The following is a 26,283-nucleotide window of genomic DNA, read 5'->3' as shown; positions in this document are numbered from 1 at the left end:
GAGTACAGTATGTGTGACACTGGGGCAGTGTGCAGTGAGTAGTACAGTATGTGTGACACTGGGGCACAGTGTATCCTTGGAGTGAGCAGAGCGTATTACACATACTGTACGCCGTGCCCTCCAGTAGTACGCTGACTGCCTCTAACAGGCGAGCCGTGTTGTGTAGAGCTCTGGGCAGGTCACATGATTTCTGGGAAAAGGAGGAAGCAGCAGCAGCGATAGACAACACAGAGAAACTGGGGGCGTGTGAGAGCTGACAAGAAGAAAAGAAACTGTGAGAGGAAAGATTTGTAGAGTGAAACTAGAAGTAGGCAGAAAGGTGTAAGGTAGGTACTGTGGTTTTTCTCATGTCTAGTAAGCTATACCATGACATGTACTATGAGTGCGCTGTAGCGGGGCAATGCACAGCACTATGGAAAGCAGTGTACACATATCTCATTGCAGTGCAGAGAGGAAACTTTAGCAGGAAAGAAGTTATATTGGGGTGTTGTGAAGTCACTGGGAGCTTGTTGTTGTTGGGACCGTTTGTGTCCACAGATGACTGTACCTTGCCTGCAGGTCAGCAGGTGTTGCTGCACACTATTCTTATACCAACTCCAAGCTGTGTTGTTGTTGTTTCTTATTGTCCATGGAATGTATGGAAAACGTGCAGAATGGCTGCCCTTTCATGTGTTCACCAACATTTATTCAGCAAAACATGTTTTTCCATGACGGCTCTGCAGCCGGAGAAGAGGAAATGCTTTCTGTGCATGTTTGTGTGTTGTGGTTTCTTCCTGTCTCGCATCAGTGTGGCCACATTACTGTATGTAATCCCACTTCCTCTAGTTAAGGGTGCTCTATGGGTCAGTTTAGCAGTCTCACCTTAGCTTATTGCGTTGGCCACTGAAAATAGCCCTTGAGGGCAGGAAGCAGCACAACTGCAGTGCCGGCCCTCCAAGACATTACAGGTGAGCTCTTGGCACAAAACATTTTTATTTAAATATATTCCTCAATAGCCCCCAAGGATATAGATCCATTTTGTGTGCATCAAATGCCTTTTGTAAACCCAGTTACTACTTTGTAAAGGTAGCAGTGACATCATCACTGTGCTGCACATAGACTATGCACAAAGCAGAGCTGTGAGAGGGACTCGGTAGGTCTGCCCACTGCAGGAGGGGGCGGAGACCAGACCAGTCACCCTGCACAAGGAGAGAGAGCAGCAGGGACTGGTCTTTATTACGGGAAGCTCCAAGTTTCACACCGGATTACAGCACAGATCTGGAAGAAATATAGAAAGCATGCTCAGATTCAAGTTAGAATAGGCATGACTCTTGTATTTAGACAATATTTTATTATTCTAGAGTTCAGCTTTATACCCGCATCCAATTTTTGTTTGTTTTGTTTTTCACAAGGAATGGTTCAAAATAAATGACTGTCAGGGTTTTTGTTCGGTGTCCCATTGGGGAGATTTTTCTTCACCTCCTGTCATGAAACACAACAGGGGGTAAGAAGAGATTCACCCAAATGAAGAGAAATCCTCTCTTCCCCAACACAAGGTCACTTGTACCCGATAGCCATCCTGTAAAAGAATAGGCAATATCCTTTCTTTCCTGCAGCTGCTGATTCGCAGGTATTTGACCCTCTGGGTTTTGGCGAATACCTGCTCCCCTCGCTGTGCGCTTGTTATGTTTCCTCCCACCGTACATTCTGCCATGACTCACAATGGCTTGGGGACAACAGGGGAGCAGAAGGAAACCAAGTAAGGTCCCAAGACAGCACCGCTCTCCCTTTTTCCCCCCCCAATATGGTTTTTTGTTTTTGCGCACGCACTTCAATTGGAAAAAAAAAAAAGGAACTCCAGTAAGGGTCTGTTCACATTACAGTGTCCTGCATTTTACTGCACAGGAAAAGCACAGGTCGCTGCTAGGACTCATAGAAAACGATCTGTTTTCTATGAGTCCTAGCAGGACTCACTGCTCCAAGGTCACTCCTGTGATGGACTACAATCTCATGTTTAGTTTACTCATCTGTATTGAAATTGTAGTACATCACAGGAGTGAGCTTGGAGTGGTGACTACTTTACAACACACACAGGGACCATGGGGAACAAAAGTAGCCCCCCTCCAGAAGGAAGGACAGTGTCAGCACCAATTCAGAGATGATTTGAGGATCTACAGCCGAGTGATACACAAATAAGATACATTTTTGTTACTAGTTAAAGTACTTGAATGTATTTTTAAGATTTAACTCTTGAGGTTAGTGTCACCTTAAAGAGCACTCCTCTATGTGTTCCTATAAACTGCAAGGCTGGATTGTTTGGCATTTACCTTGATGGACGTTAAGCTCTGCACACACTGCTTCTAAGTTGTCATGGATAGTTAAAACTTAAGCAAGATACAGAGGGAGTTCATAAAACGGGAGCAGACAAAATCTGTAGTAGTTTCCCATAGTAACCAATCAGCTTCTCTCTTCAGTTTGTTAAGGCCTTGTTCACACCAAGCGTGTTCCAGGAGCAGAGCAGTTACAGACCGGATCAAAACTGCGTCCAATGTATTCCAATGATATCTTGGGCTCTAGTTCACACCGCAGCGTTCAGTTCCAGGGCATGTAAAAAAACTGCAGCAAGCCCTTTTTTACCTGCTCTGGAACGCATCAAAACACATGCAAACGCCTGGAACACCTGGAACGCACTAAAGGCCCATTTTAACCCCTTCATGACTGAGCTAGTTTTCAGGTTCTGTTCATAAATGACTGGAAAAATTGGCCCTGGAACGCATCAAAAACGCAGCATAACACACTGCACTGTGTGTGCAGAAACTCATGCAGATCTGGTCTCCATTTGGTGTGAACAAGGCCTCAGTTAAAGGAGAACTATGGGGTTAAAGGAGAACTAGGTTAGGGCTTTTCCCCATAGTTCTCCTTAGGGTAATGGGAGGACACAAACTAGCGTCCTCCCGTCACCCTAGGCTCAGTATACCGCGAGCTACAGCTCGCGGTACACTGAGACGCCGGAGCGGATCCCGACATCGATGTCGAGATCCGCCCAGCTGCGTGAGTAACAGCTGGCTCTGCCTATCTAGAGGCAGAGCCAGCTGTACCCGCCCCCTCCCCCGTCCGTTCCGCCAGTCAGCGCTGGCAGATCAGAGCGGGGAGGGGGAAACTCCGGTATGTTTTCGCTCACCTCCCGATCTACTGAGCCGACCTGTGACAGTCTCATTGTCACAGGTCGGCTAGAACTATGAGGTGAGTGAAAATCACTCACCTCATAGTTCTCCTTTAAGCTTTGAGAATGACATTGAGAAACTGATTACACAGTGACACACAAATAAGATACATTTTTGTTAATAGTGAAGGTACTTGAATGTATTTTTAAGATTGAACTCCTGAGTTTAGTGTCACTTTAATGTCATGAAAACAATAATGTATTAAAAGTAAAATCCTTGCACATAGGCAGTGAGATATCATGATGAGTAACCGCAGCTTTTGGCCTCTGGATGAGCCTTTTTCTACCTGTTCACTACTGAAAAACCTTTGAACAAACTGAAATAATATTGAGATCTACAGCTCATGGTACATTAACACAATCAGAGAGTTGCAGATATAATAATAAATAAAACAATGAATAAAACATTCACCATTTTAATGAGAAAGTTTTTTTTTTTTTTGCTGCATAGATATTGAATTTGGTGGGAAATACACATGTGCATTTTTGTTTGCAATGGCTAAAAATACTGGTGTGTATGTTACATATGTGTGTACACAGAAATAAAGGAGGTAAATAATAGAGATCTCAGGCAGCATGTTTTCCTTTCTATTGTGCTTATAATAATAACAATACTCTTTAAATAAGTATAACACAAACAATGATATGTCATTCTGTTTACTTGTTGGCTAGTAACCTCCCCATAGTTAATCCTCTACAGTTATTATTGTCTTCCTGGTCCCCTATCTTCCCTCTTAAGCTGGCTGTACACTGAAATCTTCCCCCATCCATGCTAAATAATATGAATGGGGGAATTATCTTCCCCACCAGGCTATTGTATTCTGACAGTGACAGGTGAGCCGCTGTCTGAATAACAGCTGATTGGCTGCAGTCAATGTTCAGCCGAAAAGTTTTGGATCTGTGCCATCAGGTTTAATTGAAAAATGTACTTTTGTTGAATGAGGATGGGCAGTCCTGAGGGGGCCACACACTGCTCAAATTTCAAAATTCAACAAGTGCATGGCCAGCTTTAGGTTCTGTGCTGGGAGGTTGTACAGATGATATATAATGGGCACAGAGCTCTTCTTTTCAATATTCAGTAATTACAAAGCCCCCATTACAGACATTACAGGAGCAAAGACCTGCACCATGCTGCTCACCCCTGCATGTGAAAACCCCCAGCTTCTACATTCCACAATGGATTCCCCACCTCCTGTTCTCACTGTGTCAGCCGCCTACACATTCCTCCTGGTTTCTCTCTGTCTCCACCAGCCCAGCCACCACCTTCCTTCCAGATATATCACATCCTCTCCTCACCTTACTGTGCCAGCTACAGTGGTAAACCCCTGGGGACCTCTCGCAGGACCCAACTTTACACAGTGGTTATTGGAACCACTGTCCCCAATGGAAGATTCCCTCTGTTTACTGTTTCAGTGACAACTCAAAATTTTGGATTTTCAAAGGTCATCATGACACAAAGTTTGGAGAAGGCAGGAGAAGTTAACAATCTAGGACAACATAGCTGATTTGCAAAATTCTCCAATTCAGCTCACTTTCCTGTCCCACTATGTTGTCCTATATTGTTCACTTCTCCTGCCTTCTCCAAACTCTTCACCCTTTTGTAAATAACCCTGTGAATGTCCCCAATGGTGACATAGACAGCTACGTAAATCTGAGGTTTAAACCCTTCCACATCCTCTCCAAAACGAGTTGCCTGGTTGTCTCTGGCTTCAGTATTTTTAGGCGAAGTCCTGGAGGAAGGTACTATATGCAGTAGGGGTGGGAGGTTGACCTGCATGGCAATGTGTCATTTCTAAACTTGTTTTTTTAAAGGTCCAGGGCCCGTCATTTCAATCTGGGCTTCACCTTGTAGTGTCATTGACCTAGAATAAGTGTGAGGTTAGTTCAGACTTTTTCAGACTGCAGTCAGCAGTGGCAGCTCCCATTTTCTGCCTCAGGTTTAGTTTTCTTATATCTATCTTAAACGGTATACATTATTCATTTTTTGGCCCATTGTTTTTTTAAAGGTAAAGACACCCATGTTGTTAATAAAATCATGTTTGTCACCACTTTAAAAAGCACATGAAAGTGTATGTTTCATTTTTAATGTCTTTCATGCCCATTACTCTTAATTCCAATGTAACCCCATATTTTCAATCCAAGCTCAACTTTAATGTGGCTAATATAATTGTACAAACTGCACGTGTCAATAATGTGAAAATCAGAACAGTTCCGGTAGGTATAATGGCACCTAACCAATCACATCTTAAACATGCATTACAGAGGTGTGCTGCACCCTAAAGGGATGACTGTCTAGAAACATATTATATTGTGGTAACTGCATGTTGTTAATAAATGGAATGATAGTATTAATTATCCAAATCCTTTCTTTATCATTTTTCTCTACGTTTACATGCAGTCCAAGCTGTCCAGAAGTAGCAACAATGACAGTGAGTGGGACAAACTATAACACTGAAGGTGGTGCTTGAGCAGTTGCAGCAAAAGTTTAAAAAAAAAAAATGCCATGAGAATACAAGCCACCTTTGTAAGCACTCTTAAACACAGTCTCTAGATAAAAATGTTATTAACCCTTGCACTGCAAGGGTTGTTAAGTGCTCGTTTTTACCCATGGTCCAAAATAACAAAGTTACAATCACCCGATCCTCCGAGCTGGCCAGCGGTGAAAGTGCTCCCTCCTCCCTGTCTCCTCCCCTGCTGCAGTGACGGAATGTCCCTCAGTGTCCTCATGTCCTGTACACAGTGTATAGAACGTGATGGCTCAGGGACCTTAGACCACTGCAGTTAAGGGGAAGAGAGGATCCAGGGACTAGTCTAAGTGTAAGCCAGCTCTGAGGATCGGGTGAGTATAACATTGCAATTTTTTTTAGGTAAAAAAAAACAAGCACTTATCCCATGCTGCAGGGGTTAATACATTTTTTAACTGGGTTCTTAACATTTTTATGCTGCACCTCAACCCCTGTCACTGTCAATGTGTGTTATGGAATACCAATAGCAGCTCCCGTACTATACATGGCACCTCCCCCCCAAATAGCTCAAAGTAAGTCTGTCCATAACGTTATGCCTCACACAATTAACACAGCAATTTTCATAACATGATATGAATGTAATGTAATTGATCATAATAATGTAACTCTGGCTTTGCGTATGTGTGCTGTGATGTTTTTCAGTGTGTGAAGATTTATTTTAAGTTGTGACTGCCTTAAAAAAAAAAACTCCATTAAAGCTGCTTATACAGTTAGAACTTTGTTTAAAAAAAGTCATTTTCAGAACATTTGTTTATTATTTTCTAATAGTTAATGGGGCCTAATTGACCATCAATTTCTACTGTAGTGACGGAAAAGGTGCAGGATGAAAATTTTTCTTGAAGGAAAGAAGTTCTAATAGAGAATATGGTCGCCATTTGGGAAATTCTATTCATTTCCAGAATTGAATATTTATGAAATTTGGAAAGACATTCATCAAGTAACAATATTGACAGGGTTATTCACAAAAGGGTGCAGAGTTTGGAGAAGGCAGGAGAAGTGAACAATCTAGGACAACATAGCTGAACTGGAAAGTGACCGGAATTGGAGAATTCTTCTAAATCACCTATGGTGGCCTAGATTGTTCACTTCTCCTGTCTTCTCCAAACTCTGCACCCTTTTGTGAATAACCCTGTGCATGTTCTGATTTTTGTATGACACTCTAACCGTGCACACAACACGGCTTTGTTACAGGCACCATGCCCCAACGTGTCCCTGCTTTCTTGCCAGTTCATTTCTCTGCTTCAGCCTCCCCATGCCCAAAAAGAGAGTGCTTCTGTGCCGCACTGTGTCCAATTACCAGGCCGAAGAACTGCTACATGTGATCAGGCTGGGGGGAGCTTGCTAAGTCATGTGAAGGTACTACCTGGGTACTAGGACTTTCAGGCTGAAGTGGCAGATTGAGTGGAGGGATTACTCTTTACTAATAGGTATAGTGGGCAGATCAGAGGAATAAAATACAACTTAGAACCAAAGCTTTTTTCCTAGCAAGTATGTTTCAACAAATAAGATAAAATATAATAACATTTAAATTAGGGCAGCACAGATTCACAGAGCCAGGTAGTCTAGGAAATTGCGACTGGCACCTAAATGTATGAATCTTCTCATTTATCAATGGAAGTTTATGTCCTTTGGAGACTAGAAGTGCCTTGTAACTCCTAGCTTAGTTTGAGAACCAACCAACAAAAGGATCTTTTGCACCGTATACTATTTTAACTTGCAGTTAGTCAGTCATTCAGTCTCTTACTACTTAGCAGTGTTCTACTTTTTGTTTGTTTTTTTATTGATGGGCTGGTTTCATTTACAAAGGCAACCACATGAAAACATTGTTCTGATAACAGCTCTTCTACATGATGTTGTGTGTAATCTGAGTAAAACACTTTGCTGGGTGACTTTTAGATGGCCAAAGGTGAGGCTCGTTGTGCACGGAAGCTCAAACCATGGCTAGTAGAGCAAGTTGACAGTGGAAAGTATCCTGGACTAATGTGGGATGATGAAGAAAAAACTTGCTTCCGAATCCCATGGAAACACGCAGGGAAACAGGACTTTCGACATGATGAAGATGCTGCCATCTTTAAGGTGCGTCTCCTATTATAGAGAGTATGTGCTTTGTAAATCTGAAACGTATGTGTCCTTTATTTGATATTTTCAGCCTCATTTCATTTTCTTTTACAAAGCAGTAGTAGTTATTATTACAGTAAATTAAGCATGCATTTTTGTTTAGTTTTCTTGTTACTTACACGTAGGCTCCATTTACATATAGCGTTTGCGCTTCCTGCTGAAGACCACACGGCATGCAAATGCTAAAATCTTTCATCTGCACGGATTCCGCTAGTTTGCGGCTATTATTATAGCCGCAAACGTGCAGAATCCATCATTTTGGATCATTTTGCAGGCTGCGCGGTTTCGTACCGCGCAGCCGCCGCAAAAGTCTGAACAATACACAAAAAAGTGCATTGTTTTATATGTTAAGTGCAACTCCGTTCATATTCGTATGGCCAAATACACGTGGGCAACCGCTTCTGTGTGAATGGAGTGTTAGGAGCTGATGTATAATATTTTGCCCAGTGTATAGCTTGGTGAATGCCGTTCGCACGGCATTCCTACCACTAAATGGAATTCCTGTATTCCTCGGTTTTATCTAGGGGTAGAAGTTGTTATTATTATTATACAGGCGTTATATAGCGCCAACAGTTTGCGCTGCGCTTTACAATATAAGGAAGACATTACAATACAAATCAAAACAAGATGGCAAGGAAGGCCCTGCCCGTGAGAGCTTTACAATCTATGCCGTGCAAACAGCATTCGCCCAGCTATATGCTGGTTAGAATGCTTATACATAAGTCCTTTGGTTTCTCCTGGGGGCCCACAGTTGGACTATAGCCTCACATTTAAAAAATGTGCTGCAGCATTCCATTGTGAGGGTGTCTTCACTTGCTGTTTTCCCTTTTTGCACTGCAGTCTCCCAAATATCTGTTGATTGTGCCAGGAATGTCCACCTCATGCAGCAACCTTTGATAGGTTGACAACACTGCTGCATTGCTCCTGAATTCAGAGCAGCATTGTCACCTTAATACAGGCTATGTGTACTTTCATGCACTACAGCGGGATGGAAAGAAGGGGGCATGGCTGTCAGCATTGTTACCGCTGATTCACCGGCTTGTAAGTTGTCAATTAATCCTATAGCCACACCTAGCCTTTCTATTTGTTTTCTGGATTGACCGCACTGCTGAAACCATCCCACTGAGAGCTGTACTGTCTGGGAGCGTTGAAAAGTATTGTTTGGAGATCTGACTTTTTCGTCTGACCTCATTTTACATAGCTGCTAGGGAAAAAGTAGAAATAAGTGTTTGCACATGGTTCTGGATCCAGGAAAAATCTTCTTTATTTATTCAAGGCATAAAACACAGACATAGCAGTCCCGCTAACGCATACGGTAGCTGCATAAAATGGTGCTTGTTTTTATATTTTTCGCTACAATCCCACAGCCCATTTCTAAGAAAGAGATTCTATCTTCCTCTGAGAAGTCTCTACGCATGGGTATTAACAGAAAAGATTTGACAAGCTTTGATCCATTTAGGTTCAAATAGAAACAATAAACAGCCAAAATGGGTTATTATTTTTAAAGGTACAAATCTTTTCGGATTTTTATTGCTATCTGTTACCTCACTGGTCACTTATCACTGGAACAGGAATACAGGGGGCTCTCCAAAGTGGCATTTGTTGTGGTGACAACTGTCTAAAAGGGAGTTGCCTTCACTTATGACAATTTTTTCTCACTTCCTGTTATGTCTCTAGAACAGAAAGTGAAGGAAAATCTCCCCGAAGGGGCATAGGCAGTAAAACAAAACAAAAAACTGACAGGGGTTTTTTTGTATTCTTTATTTATATAAGCATACCAACATAGTACAGAAGTGTGAAACAGTAGGACCTCATGGCCCTGCATAATGAAACATATACAGAAATTCAGCTTATACATCACACAGCCGAGCCCGGCTGCTCATACATAGTGCAATAAAACCATCAATCTGTACTAGAGGTCAGCATGCATTTCCACCTTACTTTTCTCAACAATTAACCAAGAAACCTAACTTGGACCCCAAGCCAGGAGGACCATCCCTCAACTCGAGCGGATAGCCTCCCAACTACTCGGGTTCTGCTGGAGGCGAATTACAACAAGGACTAAAAAAAAAAGAAAAAAAAAGGGGGGGGGGGGGGGGGACGAAAGATCTCAGTGCCCGTGCCCTGGGTGCGATCACCGCACTGCACTCAGCGCGCATTCAACAGGGGTTTTAACAACTCCCCACTCTATCCACAAAAAGGTTTTCCGCTTTAGTTATACTTTCATATTAAATTACTCTTTCTTGATTTTTTTTATTACATATATAGGCATGGGCTCAGTACAAGAACAAATACAAAAATGGAGATAAAGAGGATGCAGCAGCATGGAAGACAAGACTTCGTTGTGCATTGAATAAAAGCCTAGAATTCCAAGAGCGTCCAGAAAGGTCCCAGCTGGATATATCTGAACCATACAAAGTTTATAAAATTGTTCCACCGGAGGAGCAAGGTGAGGACTTGCTGCCTGTGTCTTCAGAGACTTGATTTCCCTCACTTACTATCAACCAGAAACTTGCTATGAGCTGGACTTCTGGTTTCCATTCTATGCAGCGCATTCTCCATATGTTCCTTTGGAGAATCTACTACAGGCTGGCAGGAGTGTCAGTTTATCCCTAGTGGATCCTCAAAAGGAATATATTAAGAATTCACTGTGTAGAGAGGAAAGTAATTTCATCTCACTGCAATCACCTAGTGGAAGTGAGGGGAAATCTCTGTGATGTTTTTATTGCCATTTGTGCCTTGGGCTAGAGTTCAGTTCAAAGTAGGGATGCACTGATACTGGTTTTTCGGTATCAAGTATGAGTACTGATATTTGTTTTTGGTACTTGCCAATACCGACTGCCAATACCGGAAGTCCCATTAAGGAAGCCTGGCGGCGTGTAATGACTCGCTACCTGGCTTCCTGGTTAGCCAGCTCCATGAAGCCGACTCTCTGGCCAATCAGAAAACCGGGGGCGAGTATGAGCCCAAATGGCACTGATACCAATACTAGTATCGGTATCTGTGCATCCCTAGTTTAAAGTATCAAATCAACTTGTGCTTTGCTGCTCCGCAGCACATACCGCTTTCCTTCATTCACCTGCTGCTACTTTCAGTTTACAGGAGCAGATAAAGCTGCCCTTAGCTTGCACAGAGCTATGGACCCTCCCTACGTAACATCACCGAGCTTGGTGATTAGCCCAGTGCTGTCACATGCTCCTCCATACCTCGAAAAATTGAGTATTTTCACTCAGCTGAGCAGAACAACTGTAAAGGAAAGGGATGTGATCCATGCAATTGTTTTCACCGAATGAGGTCTCTTCACCATGGTTCACTGAGGTCTCTTCACACTGAGAATACTGGAGCACATCTTTAGAGAATTAAAATATTGATTTTGTAAACTTATTGATTTATTTATTGCTGAATATTGCACATTGTTTTGTTTTTTTGCATATGGAACTTTGGACATATAATTTGTCATGAGGGATTATATGCACATCACAGTTATTGTACATTGCACTTTGATTGAACACATTGGTAATAAGCTCTACACTTTATTCTGGCAAAAATTATCGGAAAGTACTGCATATGGTACTTGTAGTGTTGGCAGCTTTGAAAAGGGACATGGGAAGAATAGCACAGATGTATATCTATATTTAATTTAAACGAAAGGGGTGATTATGTGCTGCTGTGAAGAGAAGGGGTAAAGGACACTAGTATGGGAAAAGAACGAGCTTTAAATGCATGCTTATTTGCTTATGGGAACACAGACATGCTAAAATGGAAAGTGATTGTTTTGTAGATGCATTGGAACAATGATTCCTCACTGAAATCGGAACACTTCTTAGTTTACCTTATAAATATGTTTATCATTTATCTAAAAACACTCTGTATGGATAAATGCTCCTTATGCAACTCTGTAATCTGTCTATATCTGTAAATAATGTATTGGGGGAGAGACTAATTAAAAGTGGTTAGCTGCACATGTTAGTCAAGTAGTTCCTATGATTGTACTTCATGTCTAGGGGACTGTCATTTTTCCAGCACTATGGACAGCTTTATCATGTTTTTTATTTCCTCTTACTTCAGAAAACCCCCAATCAGGAAAACTGACACAGAAGAGGAAGACTTCAGCAGATTTAAAGGCCAAATCTTGTGATAAGGTTGACCAGGTGGAAAAGAAGTCTAAACATGTGAGCCTGGTAAGATTAAAGCCTAACTCCAATGACATTTTTATCTTGGATTTGGATAAGTTCATATTCCTGATAGGTTTATATTTCTGTGCGTGACCCCCATTTCTTCTCTTCCTGTCCCTGTGATGCATGTACAAGAAATGTGCAGGGGGGGTTTGTTAGTTAGACAAAAGTCACATTCAGTGATTAACCCCTTCATGACTGAGCTTGTTTTTAGCTTCTGTTCGTAAATGACTGACCTACTTTTGACATTTTTGCTGTGTGATTCTTCCACGTCAGTAATATACTTTCTTACAAAGTGCACCCACACATATTGTATATTGTTTTTTAGAGGACAGATAGGGCTACATATTTATATCACATATGTGTGTCTAACGCCTCACTTAGGGCAAATAAAATATAAAAAAAGAGGAAAAAACGTTTAAAAAAAACACTTTTTTTCCCAGTTTTGATTTGTAGCATTTTTTACAAAACCAGCACAGCTAAAAAAAAATGCAATAAATACATTCATTTATTTGTCCTTTATTTTTTATTTTTTTACACTTTTTTTTTTCTTTACACTTTTCACTATTTGTTTTACAAATTTTTATTTATTTAATTATATCAAGCAGTCATTGTGAATTAATCTCACTATTACTGCTTGATAAATGAATACATTTTTGGTTATTATTAGGCTGCGCCAAACTTCAGAACAGCTGATAATAAGTTAGTGACACTGATCCTGCAGCATTTCAGGATTCAGCTGTCACTAAGTTTTCTGATCGTTATGTATCTATTCCTGAAAGTGAAAGAAAAAAAAAAGCCAGTATACGATCGAGAGAGATATCTCTAGATCTATACGAGCTGTCAGAATGCCGGCTTTTGCCAGCATGTTTGCCCGCTCTGCTTTGACTCTCAGACACCCGATATTAAGGTATCAGGTGCCTGAAAAAGGTTAACCCTTTCATTAATGGATGCCTCTATACTGAGGCATCCATTAATGAATGGTAACCGCTGATTCTCAGCGGTTACCAGCCCTCTAATGCAGCAAATAACTCATCACGTACAGTGTACGTGATGAGTCATTTGGTCCCTTTGTATCACAATCAAGCGGCTATGGTGGAACTGGACGGCAGCTGCGGAACTAATTTGGTAGGCTGAATGGGATTCGGTCAGTCAGGCGACTTCCTACACACTCAGTGCGCTAGGAAGTCGTTCCACATCATGTATCCCAGCCTTAGTGGAAGGCAAGTTACTGCAGTGATGGTGGTCTGATGGGACTGTAGTATGAACCAACCAGAGGAGCTATAGATTGGTTTAACTGCACACACAACCCCGAAATCTATAGGCTGCCTCTAACACCCAGTGCATCCAGGCAATACTGAGGAATATGGACTAATGCTGATGTTCTTTACACCCGAGTGACAACAGTAACGTGGAACTGGTGCAAGTAGATAGACATATAGCGTAGGTATGTAATCGTTAGCAGTATCTCTCAATACACTTCAGTTGGTATGTAAACCTTCAGTAGCAATTTCACAGGCATATAACTTCAACAAGTATTTATCAGCAGTAGTATCAGGTAACTGACAGGTAGTTCAACATAGGGCTAGAGCCCAGATACTTGCGGTTCAGCTGTTCAAGCTGTGGGGGATCTGTCTCTATCCTGCGTGGCTGAGAGGAGCTGTAACGAGGAGAAGTGCCAGCAAGTGCTGCGATCTGGACAGGGTGTGGGAGCCGGACTGGTTCAGTGGAGACAGTGGAGGCAATTCGCTCGACGTTCCACATTGACTGAACGCCGAGTGATTGCCTTCACTGGGTTTATGAGAACCACGCCGAGCCCAGGGGGCGGAGCGCTGCGTGACGTCACGGCCGGAGCGCCGCGGCGCCGGGGGTGCCGAGGACGAGCCTGACACTTTGTGGCGGGACGTACAGTCTACATCTCCCGTCACGAAGGGGTTAAAAACAATTTCTGAATTTGGAATCTTTTGTTGAAAACTCTAAAAATGTGTTTGTGCTTTCCTATGTGTCCCTGTTGGAGATATTTCCCATCACTCCCTGTCCTGACAAGAAGTTAAAGGAGAACTATGGGGTCTGTGTTTTTCCCCATAGTTTGGAAATCACTCATCTCATAGTTCTCCTTTAAGGTAAATCTCACCCAACGGGGAAAAAGATAACAGTAGAAACCTTAAAGAAGCTCTAACCCTTCTGCATGTTATCTATATTGAACAAAAAAGTTTTTGCTTGAGTTGGACTTTTTTTTCTGCTCGTGTCTGATTTTTTATTCTGTCATTTCCAGCAGCTATCTTACATTGAGACACTGGAGGCAACCAGCTGTGGCTCTGCTGATTCTGGAAATGGAAGTGACACCAGCAATACTGATGCACCAACCATAAATCCGCATATCCCTAATTGTGAATCACACCAGCCTGAACACCAGAACACTACCCTGTTGAGTGAGTGATAACATTAAAACATACATTAATATATGTACTTAGACTTATTTATAAAAAATAATGAATTACACCCCATGGATATTGTTGACGTTCTCAACATGTGGTAGCATGCAAATATTAGATCTTTATTCAAGCAGCACCTACCAATAAAGCTGGTATACTTGAATAGAAATACAAGAAAATTGTGCCTTCTCAATCATTTATTCAACAACAAAAAAAGTTAACACTTTCCAAGGGGTGTACATACTTTTTCACATGACTGTATGTATGATGCTTTGAGACATTTAAATACATGTTACCAACTTTTATGTTTTAAATGTAATCTTGATTATTATATATTGTTCTATCACCAGGGAATCGGTATGTTTATCAATAATATGTAGGCACACAACTAGCAGTACGCTTGGGCAGTCAATGTATAGTCAAAAGCAAATAATCACAATTTTACCCATAGAACACCTAAAGACTTTTCGCAACAGTCACACTGCCCTTTTCTCTTAAGAGCTTTCTAGCTTTCATTTGTACAAACGTTTAGTCTCCTCTTGGGGATAGTAACGTGGCTACAAAGGCGGATTCATCCTCAAGAGACAGCCATATTAAGAGTATATCCAGTAACCGCAATCAGTTAGGTAAACAGCCATGTTTAGACATGACTAACCCAAGGGCCCTTTTATAAAAGACAAGGAAAAGAAAGAGGGAGATATTGCACTTAGTAACAAGCACATTTGAAAATAAAAGCTTTCCTCGGCTGTTTTGGGCCACTTTTGTAGAATCTGCTGGCCTTTCCTGGTGCACAGACTTTCCATTTCTATAAATGTTTCATAAAAAAAAGAGCAGAAGAAGAACACATACCATGGGAATAAGTTGAGCAGCACAAGAAAAGGAAAAAAACAGGCCAATTAACAGTTGAGTATGACATTTTGGAAAAGGTGCAATTATTTGCTCAAGTAATGTCGAGAATGTACAAAAAAGCATTACATGGAAACCCTCAAGTCCAGGCAGATTTATTTTTGCAGAGGTGTAACAGGGCTCCAAAACAAAATTTTTATGGGGCCCCTCAACAAACAAACAAAAGCAAAGTGAAAATTTGAAAAACACCCAATAAGGGTGCTGTTATATTCGCTGCATACATTTTCTAGTAAATTTCAATGGAAATACTTTTTTGGGGGGCTTTTTCCAAGTGGTCACATGAGTGCAAGCTCAAAATGTGTCTGTCTGTGCAGGGCCGACAACGCAGCTGAATCCTTAGAGCAATGTTGTCATCCCATTGGCATCCATAGCTCTAAGGTTTTGTAGGTCCTGGAAGAGTTAGTGCCTGCCAGCTGCACGGTCAGGCACACTTGCTGGAACTTTGTGGTTATGTGACTACTTGCAAAAAGATTTAAAAAAGGTATATACATTGGGTTTTGTTAGAAACTGTATGCAGCAAATATAAGAGCTGTGGGGAGGCAACATAACCCCCCTTTCCCCAGCTTCATTGGTGGCAACAGTGTTAACCATTATGCACCGCACCCAGATTCAGTGAAGGTATGCACTGTGCACCCCCCAGAATCCCAAGCATACAGTAATTAGTGTCAAGTTGCTCACCTCTCCTGCTCCTGACTGGACCCCATAGTGGCCGCGTGAGCAGTTATGGTGGTAGTTTTGCCAATGATCACAGGATAGATAACTGGCTGCTGCAGTTTTTTAAATGGCGTACTTTGGTGATGTGGTTATTAGGGGGAATGTTTTGCTGGCTGCCATCAATGCACACATTTAAGAGAAGCTCATTCACCCATCTGTGCAGTGTAAAAAGGGCATAAAAGACATTAAAATGTATTGGTATATGACACTTAAGGGGAAACTATAGTGTTGCCTATGTACAATTTTTGTGTTTATATTTATTAACTTGATTCAGTCACTTTAATTTTTTCGTATAAACTTTATTGAGACAAATATATGCAGATACAATGTATAGAAAGCATGCATAACAGAGATAAACAATCTCTGTTATTGAGAGACTTTAATCACTATAACACTTGAAAAGCCATACAATTCTGCCAATGTTTTGAAGACTGGCAGATAATAAGGTTATACTGTATATATTACTGCCCTTAATAAATCTTATGAAAATGGTTCTGTATAGTGTCCTTGCTCATCTTTTATGTGTAATGGACCTTTCAGAGATCATATTGTGTTTTTGTGCAATTAAATTAATGTAAGTCCTTTTTATTTGAAAATATAGATTTGATAAACATTTGTGCAAGTGTCATGAAGTTATGAATACTGTTTTGTAATGCTATAGCTGCTCTGCTTTCAGAAAATATGGTTTGTGGGATTTTTTGTGAAATCCAAAGTCTATAATGTGAGTTTTAACATGCACAATAAAAATGGTAACATTGTTTCAGAGCAAAGGGTTAAAGTGCGGTCCTAGTAAAATCTAAAGGAGTGTCAAAACTAGGATATTATAGCAATAAATACATTAAGAGCAAGTTTGCCTAGAGGCTACCTCTATCTCCTTAAAGGTACAGGGCCACATATGAGACCCAGGCTCCCAAATTCCAGCTTTCCCAAATAGCTAACACATTATTAAGGATCCCCCCTAAATCTTACATGCTGGAAACATTTGGCTGCATGCATCATATCTCCTGGCCTTGTTTATTCATACTAGTCCTAGAGTACATATTGGAATACCTTTTTGAAATGTTACACAACAGGTGTCTTTTTGTCCTGTGCCCTTACACATGAACTGAAATGCATTCTTGTGAAAGGTCAGACAGTGTTAGGAATTAAGAAAACGGGGCACGGCTTGGTAATTGTATGTCAGCAAATGCCTGATACGTCTCATCTTAGTTTTACACTCCTGATCTGTCGTAGTCTTCTAACAATATGTGAGTGATCAAGGACAATGGCTTTTCTCTCTTTAGTATGTGCATCACCATATCAATCATCATTGTTCAAAATTCAGCCCACAGCCCTATTCTAAACAGCGGTTCAATCACTGCTAGTGTGACATCAACACTGCTCATAGCTCCTGCCTAGCACTGACTATGGTGTCCTCTGTTCAACCTGAAAGTGACATCACATATCCTAGCCATAGAGGACACCTGTAAATGCTTCTCTTTACTGCGAGGAGGCCAAAGAAAATGCTCCTTTGTGTGCTTTTCAGGTCTATGGGACTCCTTTTTGAGAGTATGGTAGTCTGTAAGGGCGGATCTGGGATCATGGTGGTATTTGAAAACAGGGTTCTTTGAAGTCTTAGTGGGAGCATGACTAAGTCACAAAGTAGTCTCTAAGAACATGGCACTCTTACATATTAGTCTCTGAGAACATGGCAGTCTTGCATATTAGTATCTGGGAACATGGCAGTCGCCCCAAATAGCTTCTGGGAGCATGGCAGTCTCACATAGTAATCTCAGGTAGAATAGCATTCTCACATAATAGCTTCTGGGCGCATGGCAGTCTCACAATGGCAGTCTTATATAGTTGTCTCTGGGCGCATGGCAGTCTCACAATGGCAGTCTTATATGTTCACTTTAAGCCTGATGAAGGGCACCCTGTGCAGCCCCGAAAGCGCTTGATTCCACTTTGAGTGACTTCTAAAAATAAAAACGAAGATTCACTAAAACTTTGACGTATTCTGTCATATTTGGAGTGCTGGTGACATCTCTTCACAACGATTTTAGTCAGATTTGGACCATGACATTTATATCTGAGATGAGACAAGGCTTTTGATAAATATATTTTTGTGCTTTAACATTGCTTTGGGATGTAGGCTCGGTGACACAACTTCCCACATTCCTTGTAATTAATTACATTTACAGTGACCTTTAGTAAAACAAATATTAAAAAAAAGAGGTAAACTCCTGATATAAATTAATCGACTTTTCATTCCCACAGTCTAAACATCACCACTAATGTTACAGTAAATACAGAATTTTTGACCTAGAAGTTACAATAACGTATATATATTCCTTGTAACAAACATTTTCCTTTATTTGTATATTAAATATTTGTGTCTCTTGCCCTTTACAGCTTTACTACAGTCAACGTCGTTGCCGTTGCCCCCTACACAGTCCACACATAAAGGTATTTCTTTAAATTATTGGATTGCTTTATGTAGAATTATATCATTTGATGCAATATATGTATCTATCATGCTCTTTTTCGTGCGTCTGTTCTCATAACATTAGTTGTCCATTTCTGCCAGTTTTGCTTTCAGCTTCACTGGAATAAGGTTTCATAGATCAGGGCTCAAAATTTCAAGTCCTGAGCTACTAGCCAGGCCTTAAGAGTTACTCGCCACCAGTCGCCCCACCTGACCCCTACCGTGCCCCGCCCTTAACTCCGCCAGGTCAGTGGTGTGACACAGAGATCAGTAACAATGCAGAGTGCAGAGGCCAGTGGTGTGATGCAGAGTACAGAGGCCAGCAGTGTAATGCAGAAAAAAGCAATGTATCCTCCATGTCCCAGGTGTCCTGCTTCTCCCGTGCTGTCCTTCCAGCCAGTAGCAGCACTGCAGTCTTCCTCCCAGCCTATGACAGCTGAGGTGGGCGGAGGAAGCTGCAGGATCCGGTGTTCTATCGAAAGCTCCGACTCATTGAGATCTCTAACTACCTCTGGTGCTCAGAAACACTGGAGCTCTGTGCAGTGAGCTTTCCATAGAACACCGGAGTGATTCTCAAAAACGTCAATACCCCAAATTTCCCATAGGGAACATTTTAAACGCTTTTACCGCTCATCAATTTAGTGCTAACAGTGATTGACAAGGCTAGAATTATTGCTCTCAAGCCGAAGTTGGCGGCAACATGTAACATGTGTAGCGCAATTGTCCTTTTCGCACGTAGGCGCACCGACGCGTGTGTATATGTGCGTGCACGTGGGGGGCGGGGCATTCAATTTTTTTTTTGCATTTTTTTCTTTTATGTTACTTTCATTTTTATAACTTTTAAACACTTCATTTTTTTTTCTTACACTAACCCTATTGCTATCACATAGGGGGCTAACAATCACCCTATGTAATAGCAGATAGGGTGTGATAGGTCCTCTTTATGGACTCCTAATGTCACCTAGGGATCCAAAAGAAGCTGAGGAAACAGATCTGAATCCCCAGCTTCATCTCCTGGCTCTAAGAGCCGGAGACTGTGTATGTATTGTGGCAGTGTAAGCCAATGCCACGGTGTAGTATGGCGACTTTGGCACCCAGGACTCCCAGCCAAAGGGGCTGAGAGGGTCCAGAAATTGACACATGTTATAAGGAAGAACCTGGCTTTTCAGGTTCGTCCAGGTTTTCCTGATTGTAGCTGGGATCTGGAGGTCTGGCGATTTCGTAGAGCTCTGGGTGGGATGAGATCTCCAGTCCTGGGGCCAGGTGTTGCCAATGACAAGTCTGGGCTGATCAGGTGGCTGAGAGCAGCCTCATTAGGAAGCCAGCCCAGTGCTCAGAGAAGAGAGTTGGAGTTGGTGTGTGTGCAGGAGGTACACGGACACACGCAGACTCGGGTGCGTGCTGGACGCACAAGGAACAGCCGGGGGAGGCTGGGAGAGGTCAGGAAGGTCGGTGACCATAGGACCTGTGGGACACGCTGCAGGGAGAGCAGTGTGAGTGTCATACTGAGGTGTGCTGGGAGCCTTGGAGCTGAGGAAAGCTACTAAGGACGGTATTTGCTGGGGAAGGACGATTATCATGAAAAGTGCATGAAATGTTGGCCTTTATGTGAACAGGGGAAGGCTACCCCGTGGATGACCAGAGACTGTGTTTGCCCTTTTAATAAACTGCGTTTTGCTTGACTTACCTGGACTACAGTGGAGTGTCCTTGTTACAGTATGTAATGGACATCACTTCCGGGTCCAGCGATCAGAGGAGAGATCAGCGGCTGGAAGCCGCTGAATCTCTCTCTGATCACTTCGGGGAGACCCGCCGAGCCTAGCCATCCCGCCTTGTATAAACAGTTCAGGCTAGTGGCAGTGGTGTAATGGTGTGGGCCATATTTTCTTGGCACACTTTCAGCCTCTTAGTACCTATTGGTCATCTTTTAAATGCCACAGCCTACCTGAGTATTGTTTCTGACCATGTCCATCCCAAAAGGGGGTCCAACCTGGTACTAGGAATGTGTTCCTAATAAAGTGGCCATTGAGTGTAGATATATGGATAGATAGTCTTACAAGCAATGATCAGTTTAGATTTAATTCAAGTAGCCGTGTGCACAAGGCCTTCATAGAGCTAGTATAACCAGTAGATCCTACTTTCCTTCATCTTTATAGTAATATCTTGCTCTTATATAGTTCGATTCTGCTTGTGCTCAGCAGTGGACAGAACACAAGGCTTCATATTTACCTTATAAGAACTGTTTTGATTGCTGCATGGCCATCAATCAGAAATTACCTTTAAATTATACTTATTTATGCTCTTTTACCTTTATTCTTTAACACCGATTTCTAACACCGACCCACCCAGTATGACGTGTAAATTATTTCACCCGGCATTTGGCTTTAACTTAAAGTGGAACTAAACTCTGCAAATACTCACCTCTGCCGAATTGCTGTAACACAGTGCTTCCTGCCAGCTGTTACTATGTAGTTTTTACTACCTGTTCTGTCCTATTGCTTATAAAGATAAACTATGTTGCTAAGTATTGTTATCAAGATCCCTTGTTGTATGACTGTTATACTATTTAAAAAATCTATACCAGGGAGAGGTTTGAACCTTACCTGTGGCTGTGAGATGACACACACAGTTCTTATTAATAACATGCCTTAGTCAAATGAGTGCTATACTGTTAACTGCTTATGTATTATGTACAAGTCTAGTTTCAGCAGATTAAATTCTGATTTGCTTCACTGACTAATTAGTCTTTATTTATTCATTCTCAGTGATACATGAGAATGAGGTACATGAAGCTTTATGGCTGCTCTCTCTTCTTCAGTCTCATGACACCCTCCTGTTTCAGGAGATTTGAAATTAGTAGAACAAATCAAATGCTTACTGTTCAGTTTCAACTTTCAGCTTACAATTCAGAGAAACACAGATGTTGATGGTGAACCACAACAGTGTTAGAGACTAGGGATGCACCTATACTACGAGCCGATACCGGCCCTTTGAATTCTTAAACAGAAGCGTCTGCCTGAGGTCCAGCGATTCCTGGGGACTTTGAAGCGGCTGTTTTTTACAGTGCTGGTCCGGCCCCACATCTTCCCCCTCCTCCTTTCTGCTGCCCGCAGAGTCCGGCGCAGCCCTGGTGAGACACAGCACTGGGGATACCCGAACACAGCCGTGGAGAGACGCGGCACAGAGCCCTGAGGATACTCACAGGCAGCCCTGATGAGGCGCCGCAAAGAGCCCTGGTGACACCCACATGCAGCACTGCTGAGACACTGAACAGAACCCTGGTGACATCCACATGCGGCTCTGGTGACACCTACATGCAGCCCTAGTGAGACCCTGCACAGAGCCCTGGTGACACCCACATGCAGTCCTGGTGAGACCCACTTGTAGCCCTGGAGAGACCCACTTGCAGCCCTGGAGAGACCCACTTGCAGCCCTGGAGAGACCCACAGGTAGCCCTGGTGATACCCACAGGCAGCCCTGGTGACACCCACAGGCAGCCCTGGTGAGATGCTGCACAGAGCCCTGGTGAGACCCACTTGCAGCCCTGGTGAGACCCACTTGCAGTCCTGGTGACACCCACAGGCAGCCCTCGTGACACCCACAGGCAGCCCTGGTGACACCCACAGGCAGCCCTGGTGACACCCACACGCAGCTCTGGTGAAGCCCGCACACAACCCTGGTGAGACCACACATCCTCCTGAGACCCCACACACAGCTTTGGTGAAACCCTGCACAGCCCTGGTGAGACCCTGAGCATCCTCCTGAGACCCTGCACAGCCCTGGTCAGACCCCACTAAGCCTCCTGAGATGCAGCATAGCCCTGGTGAGAAACACAGAGTATGTAGCTTCATATTATTCTGCTTTGCTGTATAAGGAAATGCTGAGATTTGTAGTCCTCTACAGCTGGTGGTATTCTGCATTGCAGTATAATGTATTGCTGGGATTTGTAGTCCCTCTACAGCTTGGAATCAGTGGCAGAACTACCAGGGGCGCAGCAGTTGCAGCTGTGACTGGGCCCTGGTGCTTCCACCACTGTCCTAAAATTATTAATCTAAATTCTTTTAGAAAAACTGTCACGTCACTTTAAAAAAAAAAAGTACCGGTAATTGGTATCGGCGAGTACTTGAGGAACAGTACTTGTACTTATGCTTGGCCTTGAAAATCGTTTTGGAATCATTATCATTTTATTTCTGTTTCAGAAATGCAAGTCACAGTACTATACAGTGGTGTTGAAGTATCGAACTTATTGATTCGGAGCGGAGAATGTAAACTCTCAGCTAAAGCTCCTACCCAGTGCTTCTTGGGAGAGATGGAGCATGTTCTTCTTCCTTTACCAATAGAACCACTTGATCAAGACACACAGAAGAAGACAGGGGATCTTCTGAAGTTTCTTCAAGCTGGAGTTATGTTAGCCAGCAACATTGATGGAATCTTTGCTCAACGCCAAAAATCTTGTTCTGGGCGCGTTTATTGGACTGGCCCGTGTACAAACAGTCAAGGAACAATTAATAAACTGGAAAGAGATAAACATGTTAAATTATTTGACACACAGAAGTTCCTGAAAGGTAAGAATAAGTGAGTTAGTAAAATAACGAGTAAATGCATAAAAAGTTTGCCTTAGTCATTTTGTGACTCTTTAAAGTGACATTTAGCCTCCAGGGTTCTTTTTATTTTATTTTATTTTATGGTGGCCAGATTTGCTTTTATTTCCTTATTCTGAAGTGGTATCCAGACCGCAAGCCCGCCTCCCTCCCTTCTGTGTCGGTGCCTCCATCAGCTAGCCTACTGCTCTGGAGGAACCCATATGTGGGAAAACCTGTGTATCTTCCTGGTTGTGGCGGAGGGTGACAAATGGCCGCAGTGATGGGGGGTGGGGGTTTGCCTTAATGCAGAGAATGCATTAAGGCAAAAAACACCCAGTCTTTAATAGTACCTTAAGGTTTATGGTTCACTATGAGGCCAAACTTTCAAAACATGAGTATAACAGAAACCTTTACATTCAGATTAGTACCATTTAAAGACCCATTACTAAAAAAAATACATAAGGAAGTAAACATAATCTGCATGCATTATGCTTGTTTGTATGTGCAGAAAATTCTGTACAGTTATTGACCACTGTATTGGTAGTTAATAAACATATACTAACCTATAGCACAAAGGTCAAGTGTTTTCATATTTTAAAGAGAATATCACCTTTTATGTTCTGCTTATATAAGAATACTGGCATTTTTTTTGCTTTACTGATGTTCTTTATTGGGATTTTTGTGTAGAACTGGAATTATACAGAACGAATGGTGGCAACCCACCAGAATATCAAGTCACCTTATGTTTTGGAGAAGAATTCTCAGACAGGGACCCTACTGAAGATAAACTGATCACAGCAAAGGTGAGGAGTCTGAATACACAGAATGCACATGTTTAGATAGGGTGTAAGATGACCCTGGCAAGGAAGCCATATTGCTAAGTGCAAAGGAAGCTGTGAGCACTATTTCTATAATGGTTCCAAATGAACAGGCCAGCCAGAATCCAGACAGGTTTTAGCTGGTCTATACCTTACAATGAAAGTCTATGTAATGTTGGCATAAAATAATTTGTTATAGTGATTTTGTGCTTTTTCATGTAGATTGAGCAAGCTTTGGCCTCTGAGTTGGTGCAACAAGCAACTGAAAATCTCTATGCTGCTCATGTTCAAGATCCAGTCAAGGTGGAGCCGCCTTCCCCATATCTGATTCAGCTCATGCCTGTGGATACATCAGACAGCATGTATACTTGAGGTTTATAGCTATATACTGCACAGAATAAGATCTAAATGTTATATGGCAGGGGTGGCCAAGGTCAGTTTTTACTATTGTGTCTTCAGGTTCCTGAAATTAGCTAGCACAATTATAAACATGTATCCGTAGTTTTGTATTTAGATTTTTTAATTGAATTTTACGGAATATTTTACGGAATGTCTATGGGACTTTTATGCCTTGAGACTTCAATAAGGGGACCCTTTTACTGTCTGCTGCCTTTCCTCACATACGCATTTCATATATGGTATGACTCATACATATATATGGAAATATCTCAGTGGTGGATGCATATAGCCATTTGACCAAACTTAAGTAGGGCTTTGTATTCCAAAGATACCTCTCTTTGATTTGTGTCTTTGCCTGACATCATGAAGATTTGAGTGTCCAAATATCTATAGAGTTGATTCTTGACAATTGTTTGGAGAATGGGCAATTAATGGATCTTTTTTTTTTATGAACAGACATTTTGCTCATATGTGGCAAGCCACTGGGAACAGCTTTAATGTTCTCCTACATTCCATTAGAGTTAGTTGTTATATCATTGCATTTGAAGAAATACTTGTTTCCTTTTCTAAACAGAAAAGTGAACAGCTCCCTAACACCACACAAATAATTTTTAAAAGCTGCCCTCAAGGGTAGTCTTACATGGCCCGCTCTTTGCTTAATTGATGGTGGGTTGTTGCCAGCAACAGGATCTTTAGTATGACGCCCCCTTTAAGCATATGTCAGCGACATAAAAGAAAGTACATGCATGTACAAAAAAATACCAGTTGATCTGTCAGAAATGCACTCATCTCCTAATTTTCTGTTGTGGGCTCACAGTGCCTTTTATGGACTGAAATCATGATGTCAGCCCTGCCCAGCTGTCTTTTCCTAAACTACTAAATCCCTCCCACTCTCTCTCAATTATTTTGAGATACCAGAAGAAGAGTACACAGGACAGCTGTAGGTTTCTGAAAGAATCAACAGTTGTTTTCTTGCATTAATCGAACATATATAACAGAATTCTTTCAATGATAGATTTAACAGACCAAACAGGAGAAAATAAGTGTATTTTTAAGGATTACATAGTCTTTAAGGGTCAATCCTTTCAAATTCTACTTTTAGCAATTAAGCAAGAAGCAGGCCATGTAGAAAGCGCTTGCCAGCTCCTATGTCATCGCTGCCTAGCTGGCTGAACCAGCGAGGTTCCACTGCAGTTTCTGCTACCTCACTTGCAAGCAATATGCTGCAATGTTTTAGCCAGCGAGAATGACCACATAGGAGCAGGTGAGTAGTCTCTTTAACAATCATGTTAACTAGCAACAGGATTGATGTGAAATGCCCCTATGTGTGCCACTTATAATGCGATCATGTACCAGCTACTGGTAACATTTTGCCACACACAGGCACATAAATGCATATATTTACTGTACATATAGATTCTTGTAGATTACTTGTTACTTGTATAGGTTACCACTTCTCTGGGGGGGTTTTATTTAATCACTGTGTGTGTGCACTGGGGAAAATCTTTATTTTGAGAAGGAAGTTGAGTAATGAAGTGCAGCATTAAAAGCAGTAGAGCAGTAAGATCATTGAAAGGTTCAGACTGGTTGCTGTGGGTGGCTGCACTCGGCTTACAATACCAGCTATGTATTTAGATAAAAAAGCCTTAAAAATGATCAGAGTATTACAGACCGCTGGTCTGTATACAAAGTCGAGAGGATGAATAGGATATTGTAAATCTTAAAACTATTTAGTGTGACCGTTTCTGAGTTTCATTTATGTTAGTAAGTGGGTTTTATATTGGTTACTCTTAGTGACACTAATAAACTGTGGTCTGTATTTCATTAACACTAGGCAAAGTACCAGGTATGGTACACAACAGGCACCTTAAAGTGTGCTCCCGCCCCATATCTCTATAAAGTATCAACTTTCTGAAAGTCAGCACAGTGTTTAGAGTGCCTCCC

At 42.0% G+C, this 26,283-nt stretch overlaps 1 protein-coding gene across 1 annotated transcript; it reads left to right on the top strand.

Moving 5' to 3' along the window:
- The first annotated feature begins 7,623 nt into the window (after positions 1–7,623).
- Positions 7,624–24,468, top strand: IRF9 (interferon regulatory factor 9). The gene is made up of 7 exons (XM_018556667.1): positions 7,624–7,803; positions 10,114–10,298; positions 11,918–12,026; positions 21,546–21,669; positions 22,739–23,104; positions 23,810–23,925; positions 24,163–24,468. Exons 1-7 carry the CDS (start codon positions 7,624–7,626, stop codon positions 24,310–24,312), a joined length of 1,230 nt encoding a protein of 409 aa, XP_018412169.1. The 3' UTR covers positions 24,313–24,468.
- The last annotated feature ends 1,815 nt before the right edge of the window (positions 24,469–26,283 follow it).

This window comes from Nanorana parkeri, unplaced genomic scaffold (assembly GCF_000935625.1).
Source record: "Nanorana parkeri isolate BGI_ZX_2015 unplaced genomic scaffold, ASM93562v1 scaffold246, whole genome shotgun sequence".
NCBI classification, from domain to species: Eukaryota; Metazoa; Chordata; class Amphibia; order Anura; family Dicroglossidae; genus Nanorana; species Nanorana parkeri.
Note: the sequence above shows the minus strand (reverse complement) of the source record. Positions and strands in the feature narration are given on the sequence as shown.

Coding starts and splice junctions, on each gene's coding strand:
- IRF9 (XM_018556667.1), top strand. CDS start 7,624: ATGGCCAAAGGTGAGGCTCGTTGTGCACGGAAGCTCAAACCATGGCTA. Junction 7,804..10,113: donor AAGATGCTGCCATCTTTAAG/GTGCGTCTCCTA, acceptor TTACATATATAG/GCATGGGCTCAGTACAAGAA. Junction 12,027..21,545: donor AGTCTAAACATGTGAGCCTG/GTAAGATTAAAG, acceptor ATTCTTAAACAG/AAGCGTCTGCCTGAGGTCCA.